General features: G+C 44.0%; 1 protein-coding gene across 2 annotated transcripts in view; it reads right to left on the reverse strand.

The window, feature by feature from the left end:
• Window positions 1–8988, reverse strand: part of PKD2L1 (polycystin 2 like 1, transient receptor potential cation channel) — a 41691-nt gene extending 32703 nt beyond the window's left edge. Inside the window, exons 1-2 of one of the 2 annotated variants that reach the window (XM_055560028.1) lie at window positions 8736–8988; window positions 8255–8368 (exon numbers count right to left, since the gene is read on the reverse strand). In XM_055560028.1, the coding sequence (XP_055416003.1) occupies window positions 8255–8368; window positions 8736–8970 (349 nt within the window). In that variant the 5' untranslated portion in view covers window positions 8971–8988. Of the gene's footprint in view, window positions 1–8254; window positions 8390–8734 lie in introns of both variants that reach the window. The other variant, XM_055560029.1, reaches the window with a different exon arrangement.
• Between the last annotated feature and the right edge of the window lie 511 nt (window positions 8989–9499).

Genomic DNA, 9499 nt, shown 5'->3' on the forward strand with positions numbered 1-9499 from the left:
CCTATGAATCATGAGGTTCAGAGTTATTTGACTAGCTCAGGTCATTTAGCTGGCAAGAGGCAGAGTCAGCACTGAGACTCATGCCTTATAAATATGAACTATGTGTTCTTTCTCTAGCCATTTACACTGGCACTGCCCCAGATTTCATCAGCTGGTGGTGCCTGCACTTCTGCACTTGGCTGAAGCATGGTCATGTTGCTGTTGTTGTTTAGCTGTTAAGTCATGTATGACTCTTTTGCCAGGATCCTCTGTCCATGGGATTTCCTAAGCATGAATATTAGAATAGGTTGCCATTTTCTTCTCCAGGGATCTTCCCGATCCAAGGATCAAACCCGTGTCCCCTGTATTGGCAGGTGGATTCTTTACCACTGACCCACCTCGGAAGCCTCAAGCATAGTCATAGTTCTGAAAAACCCTTTCCCTGATCCTAAGATCTAGCACTTAAATGTACAGTTTGTTTCTAAAGACCAGTGACAGCCCCCCAAATTGGAGAAAACTAAATGACAAGTTATCATTCAGCACTGGACTGTAGGATATGTCCAGACCCGCTGGTCTTATAATAGTGATCCAGGCCCTGGAAATTCCAGGGCACCAGGGAATTCCGCTACAGCAAACACAGATCAAAGCCTGCTGTGCTGTGCTGTGCTTAGTCACTCAGTCATGTCTGACTCTTTGCAACTCCATGGACTGCAGCTTGCCAGGCTCCTCGGTCCATGGGGGCTCTGTAGGCAAGAATACTGGAGTGGGTAGCCATGCCCTCCTCCAGGGGATCTTTCTAATCCAGGGATCAAACCCAGGTCTCCTGCATTGTAGGTGGATTCTTTACTCCCTGAGCCACTAGGGAAGCCCCAAAGCCTGCTGGTAGGGCCTAAATCTCTATCATTTAGGTTTAATTAGCTCAGATCATCTCACTCGAGTACTGAAGGACATCTTAATCCTCTGGGTCTGGATGGGCCATGGTTAACTAAGTATGCTAGTAGAGGCATGCAGTTATTATCCCATGGTCATCTTTTCTTTTTTTTTTTTGACTGTGCCAGGTCTTCGTTGTGACGAGCAAACTCTTAGCTGTGGCATGTGAGATCTAGTTCCCTAACCAGGGATCAAAACCTGGACCCCTGCATTGGGAGCATGGAGTCTTAGCCACTGGACCACCAGGGAAGCCCCCTCATGGCCATTCTTAATCTTTGGCAACCTCATCTGGAGGGCTAGTCTTTCTGATCCTTGCTAAGCATTATACTGGTATTTTCAAACAGATCTCAGGTTCTAGTGGGTTAAACTTTTCATTTCCATATTTTCCAAATTTATGGAAATGATGTGGAATGACAACTGATATTTATTGAAAGGCTACTATACACCAAGCACCATATTAAGTACCTTTTTTGTTTTCCACTAGTCTCACAAAGCACACATTATCCTCATTTGAAATACAAGGAAATCAAAGCCTCCATGGATTTAAATATCTTGACCTAGATCTTATCAAAGGCACATGTCTAATAACTGGTCTCACCATCATTTGAAGGAAGTCATCTTATTCCAGGTCCCATACTATCTCCATCACCACTGTGCCTTCACTAAGGTTACGATTCTATATGAGCAATTATCTTCTGCCATCATTACAGCCACATGGGGGATGGGGCTCACCCAAAGATGTTTCCTTAACCTCTAATATCTTTCTGTTCCTTTCTTTGTTAATTCTAGGGACACTCAGTTAAGAAAGCCATCTTCTATGAAGGTTTCTCAAAATATTAAAAATAAAATTATCATATGATCCAGTAATTTTATTTCTAGGTATTTATTCAAAGGAAATGAAATCTGTACATCCCTATGTTTACTGCAATATTATTTGCAATAACCAAGACACGGAAACACTGATGGATGAATGGATAGAGAAGGTGATGCGTGTATGTGTGTATGTAAAGAGAGAAATACTGTGTGACTTTACTTACTGGTAGAATCTTAAAAAACAAACAAAGAAACCAAAAAAAAAAAAAAAAAAAACCAAAAAGAAAACCATCTCAACCTCCTGAACTCATAGATACAGAGAACAGATTGGTGGTTACCAGATGCAGGAGGTGGGCAAAATGGGTGAAAGTGGTCAAAATGTAAAGATTTCCAGTTATAAGAAGTAAGTCTTGGGCCACAGGGCTGGTGACTATATTTGAAAAGCTGCTAAGAAAGTAGATCTTAAAAGTTCTCATTATAAGAAAAAAAACTGTAATTATGTGTGCTGATAAACTAAACTTAACTACACTTACTGTGATAATCCTTTAACAATATATAAGTATATCAGATCATCATGTTATACATCTAAAACTAATACAATGGTACATTATCAATTGTATCTCAATCTAAAAAAAAAAAAAGACATATTCTTCCTAATCTCCAAGCTTACTCCAGCCTCTCCTCTTAGTGTAAGATTTCATCAGTCTACAGACAGAACCTTAAAATCCACTAAAAGAAAGCTGAGTGAACAGAGGCCGGCATTTCCTGACAACCAGTAGTGGATAAAGAGCATCCAGTTGACATTAATTGGTGTGTAGATATAAGTCGCCAAAGGCCAATGGTCTTTGCCCTCCTCCACAGCTCCATGGTGACCAGACCCAGCCTTGTCTTGGCTCAGAGCTGCTTCTATTCGAGGGGAGTGAGGGACAGTCCCAGGTGCACCTTTGAGATAACAATGCTGTCTCCTAAAACAAACAGCCATTGTTTCTACACAAAGACCTTCAATGTCTCCTCCATCAACAAAAGGCTACAGCCATCCTGCCAAGAAGACAAAAGGCTGGAAGCCCTTTCAGAGATAGCATGATGGTGGGCCGGAAGGGGAGGGGGCAGGAAGATCATTCTTAAGCACTTTCTCTGCCCAGAAATAGGAGTGACTCTACCCATCAGGAACCAGACTGAATTATTGATCATTCCTGGACTATTCATAATGACAATCATAACAGCTTTCTAAGCTGTGGAACGGAAATAATAGTATCTACTCCTTACAGGATTGCTGTCAGGATCAAATGAGATAACAGGTGTGGAAGCTCTTTGTAAGATTTAAAGGACTGCACAACTGATATGGTTATTATGTAAAGATTGATAGTTTACCCATAATGCCTCTATCAAAAAGACAGATTTATTTTAACCAGATGAGACTCCAAATACCCTGGTGTCTAGATCCACCCAGTTCCTGATCCAAAGCATAATGGAGAAGAAATGTAGTTAGTATGGCTAACCACCCTGGTTTACTGGTGCCCATCCCAGGCCAAATTGCTGTGCAGGTGATACATGACCTAGCTGACTATTCTTTCCAGCCCCAGGAACCCACATCTTGGAAGTGAGCCCCTTGGTGGTTGGTCCCTCACCTAGGGTCTAATGTGCCAAACTTCACCCCCAATCTTCTTCCTTGCTCTTCTTAAAATATATTTCTTATGCAATTTATACAAAAATAAACACATAATATATTAAAACATGAGAGAACTGTCCATCCTCACTAGTGACCAAAGACAAATAAATTAAGGCAAACTATACTGTTATGCCTATTTAATAATAAAAATTATAAATAAGAATATTCAATGTTATCAAAGTTGTGACAAAATTGGTATGATCTTACAATGCTAGCAATATAATACATTTATATGATTGCTTACAGAGGCAAAATAACAACACATAGCAAGCACTAAGAAGACAGTCCTGTCTTTGGCATAGTAACCTCTCTCCCTGGAAATTCCAAGGAGGTAATTCAACAAAAGTGGTGAAAAAAAGCAGCAAGTATAGATATATTTACCTATTCTTGGCAAATACTGAAATAACAGGAGAAATGTTTTAGTCAACTGAGGTGTGACTGTAGTCACTTAGAAACATGAGGAACTATGAGGCAACATAACTTCATCAGTCATATACTATGGTATATGGCCTCCCTTGTGACTCAGCTGGTAAAGAATCTGCCTGCAACGCACGTGACCTGGGTTCGATCCCTGGGTTGGGAAGATCCCCTGGAGAAGGGAAAGGCTACCCACTCCAGTATTCCTGCCTGGAGAATTCCATTCTAAACCCATAGAATACACAGCACCAAGAGTGAACCATAATGTGAAGTATGGACTTTGGGTGATGACAATGTGGCAACATAACCTCATCAGTCATAACAGGTACCACCCTGGCTCTGTGTGTGTGAAAGTGAGAGGTCCTTCCACTATCTCCATAGTTTTGCCTTTTCCAGAATGCCATATAGTCAGAATCCTACAATATACAGTCTTTTCAGACTTGCTTCTTTCTTGAAAGGTACTTTTTTTACCAGCAGACTAAAAGTTCAAGTATTTGGAAATCCCCTTAGCACACAGATAAATCTATCAATGATTGTGTGAGGTTCTTTATACATTATCTCCATAAGTATTATTATCCTTGTTCTACCAACAAGGAAGTATTTAAAATCACAAAACTAGTAAGGAGAAGAGCTGGCATCTGAATCTAGTTTTTCTGACTCCAATATCCTGATCTTTCCATTATGCCATAGCTTAATGACAAATATGTGTCCTGTAGCAGCTGAACCTAGTCTCAGGAACTGATGGGGAAAAAAGCAAATTTATACAGTACATATCCAACCAGATGTCATGGCAGTTCTTAGAAGACAGCATCCTGATAGAACAATAGCCATTCTGCTTTATGCCAGATTCAATGACTGGGACTTGCATCCCTATCCTTAGGCAGGAGAGTTTAGTCAGCACACTAACCAGCAAAATTAAAGTAGGCATAGTCTAGTGTTTCTTAACATTTTTTTGCATTGTACCCTAACCCAGGAGCCTCTTTAGACATTTTTTCCTAATCACCCTATACCCTAATTAAATTTTAATATCACATACATTTTCTACATTAGCTCATGTACTAGGGTCCTTTGGAGATCCAAAAGCTATAGAAATAGCTAAGTGGGGTTGTTTTGCCCTGAAGGCAACAATTTTCACCCCTTTGGGGGCTACACCATCCCCACTGAGAATATTTAGTCTAGTTGCAGATGGCCAGAGCTCAGGGAGGCTGAGTGAAGAAGCGAAGATGCTAGAAAGGTGAGGTCAGGACCCTGGAGAGCACCAAAGAAGCCCTACTGAGACCTTGTCAAAGGCTCTGTGTTACCTGAAAATTAGCCTGAAGCAAGGAAGGGGCTGTGAGAGGAGGGGGCCTAGGAAACTAGTATTAGTGATATTTTATGGCATGTTGTAGGAATCATCAGAATATGAAGACCTCCAAATTCTCTTTCAAAAGAAAGTTCTTGAGGGAGCTGGCAGTCTGTACTTTACAGGGTCCTCAGGATAATATTCCAATTACTTATTATACTTTATAAAGCCCTTCACAACACCCTCTGCTTAAATGGCTGGGCTTGTCTTCCTTTACCACTTTGTTCTTCAAATCCCTGCTCCAGCCACACTGATGCACTCTCACTAAACTGTGCCCTCTGTCATTTCTGGGGCTTGGCACACATTATTCCCTTTTCCCAGAAACTTCCTCATCTTCACCTTTCAGGGAGCAGAATTCGCCTCCTCATTCAGGTTTTAGTTCAGACATTACTTCCTCTGCCTGTCCTCATACATCCCTCAGTTCTGGAGTAACAGCATCACAGAACTCTGAACTGGTTGGATTAACTATGGAGTATTTTGTCCATTAGGGGTATCATATAGATCAGACCTGGAGAAAAGCAATCAGGATGGTGAGCATTATGGAATATATATGCTAGGCATGGAGGTAATGACTCCGTGGATCTTACTTCATGTATCTCATGTAATAATCCTATTGGATTGGGTAGGTATAGAAGAGAAAACGAAAACTCATAGAAGTTAAGCTACTTACTCAAGGTCCCTCACCTGGTAAATGGTAGAACATGGTGTTTGAACCCAAGTCGGTGTAAATTCAGAGCCCATGCCTTCAGTCGCTGTGTAATACCACTTCCGGAAACCATTTTATAATGACTGGCTTAGTGGGAAATTAGCAGGTATCTAATCCAGAGAACAGATCACCACATTCATTCACACAGCTAAAGAATTGTCACTTTGGAGAGTAACAGGGAAGTAGATGGCTCAATAGAAGGAAGTTCTCAAAAAGGAGAAGGTTGAGCCCCTGAAAGGCCCAAGGATCAGTCATCTCTGCGTATCTCAGTTCAAGGTCTGGTCCAAGGTCTGGTACAGAAGGGGGAGCTCCATGGATGGAAGGAAATAGGGCGGCCTCATGAAACAGTGAGACTTTCATGGATGCTCCACAGGTTGTAGTCACCTGACAGAGCACCACAGGGAGGATCAAGGAGAAAGGATTTCTATCTCTTTGAACTAGATGACCTGTAAAGCTCCTGGCCACTCAAAGTTTCTGTGATCATTGGATTGAGTCTATGACTCAGACTTTGGCAAGTTACAGACCACCTAGTATTCGGCGGTGTGTTGGGATCTCAAAAAGTGGAGAATGTGAGCGGATGGACTACTGGGCTCTGAGAACTGTAGCTTCCCACCCAGAAGCCAGAATGGTTCACTCTAACTCTGGGGATCCAGAAACCTCCCGATCTTGCTCTGGAAATAGAGACATTCTAGTCATTTGTAAAGAAAGGCTCTGCCTGCATGTTACAGCTGCTGTCATAGGATCTGAAAACAGAGAGAAACACTCCTTCCTGGCAGATGGTTGAGACAAAAAGACAGTATGTCAACAAATGAATTTCTGACAGTCATTTGCTGAGAGGAATAAAATGGGTCCCACAAAACATACCCTGGGTTGACTGTTGCTCCCCACATGCTCTGTCTCCTTTCACTCCATGCTGATGGCCTATGGCAAACACAGAGCTACCCTCCTCTCCCCAAAGAATGAGTCCCAACCGAGTACAACCAAAACAAGTGCTCAGCTTTCTTAGAGGGCTCACAAACATGATGACATTTTTAACCAAAATTATATTATCAGATCTTCAGATTCTACTTGCAGAATATTTATGCAACCTAGAAAGAGCAGAGACTTCTGTGAGGTATGTGCTGTGCTGTGCTTAGTTGCTCAGTCATGTGGGACTCTTTGCCTTCCTGTGGACTGTAGCCCACCAGGCTTCTCTACCCATAGGGATTCTCCAAGTAAGAATACTAGACTGAGTTCCATACCCTCCTCCAGGAGATCTTCCCAACCCAGGCATCAAATCCAGGTCTCCTGCATTGCAGGGAGAATTTTTTTTTTACCATCTGAGCCACCAGGGAAGCCCAAGAATACTGAAGTGGGTAACCTAACCTTTCTCCAGGGGATCTTCCTGACCCAGAAATTAAACTGGGGTCTCCTGCATTGCAAGTGGATTCTTTAAGCTGAGCTACCAGGGAAGCCCTCTGTGAGGTACAAAGTCATCTAGTAATGGAGGCACCTTAGCTGTATGATCTAAGCTGCAGCTTCAAGTCAACACACACGTACCCACACAACTCTATCAAACTAACCAAAATGCACTTGTGCGAGAACTTAAAGCAGCAATGAACTAAGTACAAAGCACACTTACCTATAGGCCTTATAGCATCTGTTCAATCCATCTTTATCACTAACTCCAGTCTTCCATGACTCACTGATCTAGCTTTTCACTTGCTTCTCTCAAGGGACAGACCAAACCTTCCCAGCTTATATCTATAGATAGAGTTTCAGATAAGCTTCCCTCCATACCTGTGGCATGGTGCTCTCTCACATGGCAGAATCTTAGCTGCACTGATTACAACACCATTTGCACCTTTAACCCCTTTATTAGGGAGGTGAGTTCTAAGGCATGCCTGAATCTTTTTCTTCCTGCCTCCAAAGAAATGTAGATCAAACCTAGTCTATGATAACTATGTGAAACCCACTAAACTATTTTTTTCTGAACAGAAGACTGTCACCCACTCCTTATAGAAGGTTAAAAACTTCCACCTACTAACAGAGAACAGTGGTTGCTAAGTCAGTATCAAGAACTTGAACTTAAAAAGTGGATCCCCCTAAAAATGAAACAAACAAACAAAAAAGTGGATTCCCCCTTGTAACTTTCGACAAAGCAATTTGTATGAAGTTTTCCCACAGTCTGCCTTTTTCTCCTGAACTCAGTGACATGTTCTTTTTAATTAAAAGGCCTGAAGCTGGAAAAGTATAAAATAGAATGTTATTATTGATATAAAGATCCTAGGACACGGTCTGCTCACACAAGTGGTGGAGGCTGTCCCCCACAGACGCTGCCCACAGAGGTGTGTACACAGTTTCTGTACACACAGGTGCTGATCACACACAGATGTACACAGAGACAAACGTTACTCACAGAGACAGATGTCCACCAGGAATACGACGTATACCAAAAGCTCCCGCAGGGTGGTCTTGACATACAGCTCCCGGTTCTCAGCTGTGTTCTCAGTCAAGGTCGTTCCCCAAAGTCCTAAAGGGAGGGAGATGTCCAGAATTCCCACAGCAGGGTTCCTTCCAGTTACCCCACAAACTAGTCCCTGGAATTTATGCTTGTTTCCACCCCAGCCCCTTTTCCCATCACCTTACCTCAGGTGGGGCAGTCTAGGGTATCATCACATCCATGTCTTCCCTCAAACTAGCTCCCACATATGCTTCTCGGTCCCCAAGAGATGACCATGCCAGGCTTTCCCTCTGAGAGACCACCACACTAGCCTCTGTACTCTGGGGCATTCAGATCTGATACAGACAGTTCACAAACCCCATCCCCTTCCCAAAGCCTCAGCTGGCCCCTTCTCCCGACCCCAGTATCTCAGGAGGTGCCTCCTCCCACCAGGCACCTCTGATGCCGCGACAGATGTGAAGGCAGCAGCTGGACACCAGGGTCCTGTGTGCCTTCTCCTGGGGTCCATCTTCGGGCTGCTTGGGTTGGGGTTGAGGCAGCACTGCACTGGAGATGGTGCAGATCTTGAGGGTCCCCCGAGGGGAGGGGGCGCCGCTATAGGTGGGGTTGTCCCAGGCCCCACTCCCCAGCTCTTGTAGCTCCTGCTCCTCGGGGCTTCCCACAGCATTCATGGGGGATGAGGCAGGGGACCTGGCACCTCAGGTACCCACTCTCACCTGGAAAAAGAGAGAACAAAGACACAGGTTAGCCTAGCCAGCAGAGGGCAAAGGGAAGGGAATGTGAGAGCAGCTGGTCTCCTGCAGCCTCTGCCTCCAGCCTTTTGTAGGGGGAGTCTGTGCCCGCTGCGGGGAGGGAGCAGAGGAGGTGGAGGGTGAGGAATGACCATCAGTGCTGTGTCAGGGGCTCTCTCTCCCCTCAGCAACTGCAGGGGACAAGAAGAAAGAGGGTGGTGGGGAGCTGGGAGGCAGGGGTTTGATGGGGGAATAGGAAGGTGTGGAGACTGGGTTTGGAAGGAAGGTGGGGCAAGAGAGGTGAACTCTGTGGGGAGAGCAGGGCTGCTTGCAGATGGGGCCTGGGAGAGATGCTTCCCCACCTGGTAGAAGAGGTAATGAAAAAGCAGTAGGTGGGGCTGGGAGCAGAGGGAGGCTTTGGAACTTCACTACAGGTCTGAACTCATTTCCACTAAAAGCTCCTGAAAAG

Source organism: Bubalus kerabau, chromosome 22 (assembly GCF_029407905.1).
Source record: "Bubalus kerabau isolate K-KA32 ecotype Philippines breed swamp buffalo chromosome 22, PCC_UOA_SB_1v2, whole genome shotgun sequence".
NCBI classification, from domain to species: domain Eukaryota; kingdom Metazoa; phylum Chordata; class Mammalia; order Artiodactyla; family Bovidae; genus Bubalus; species Bubalus kerabau.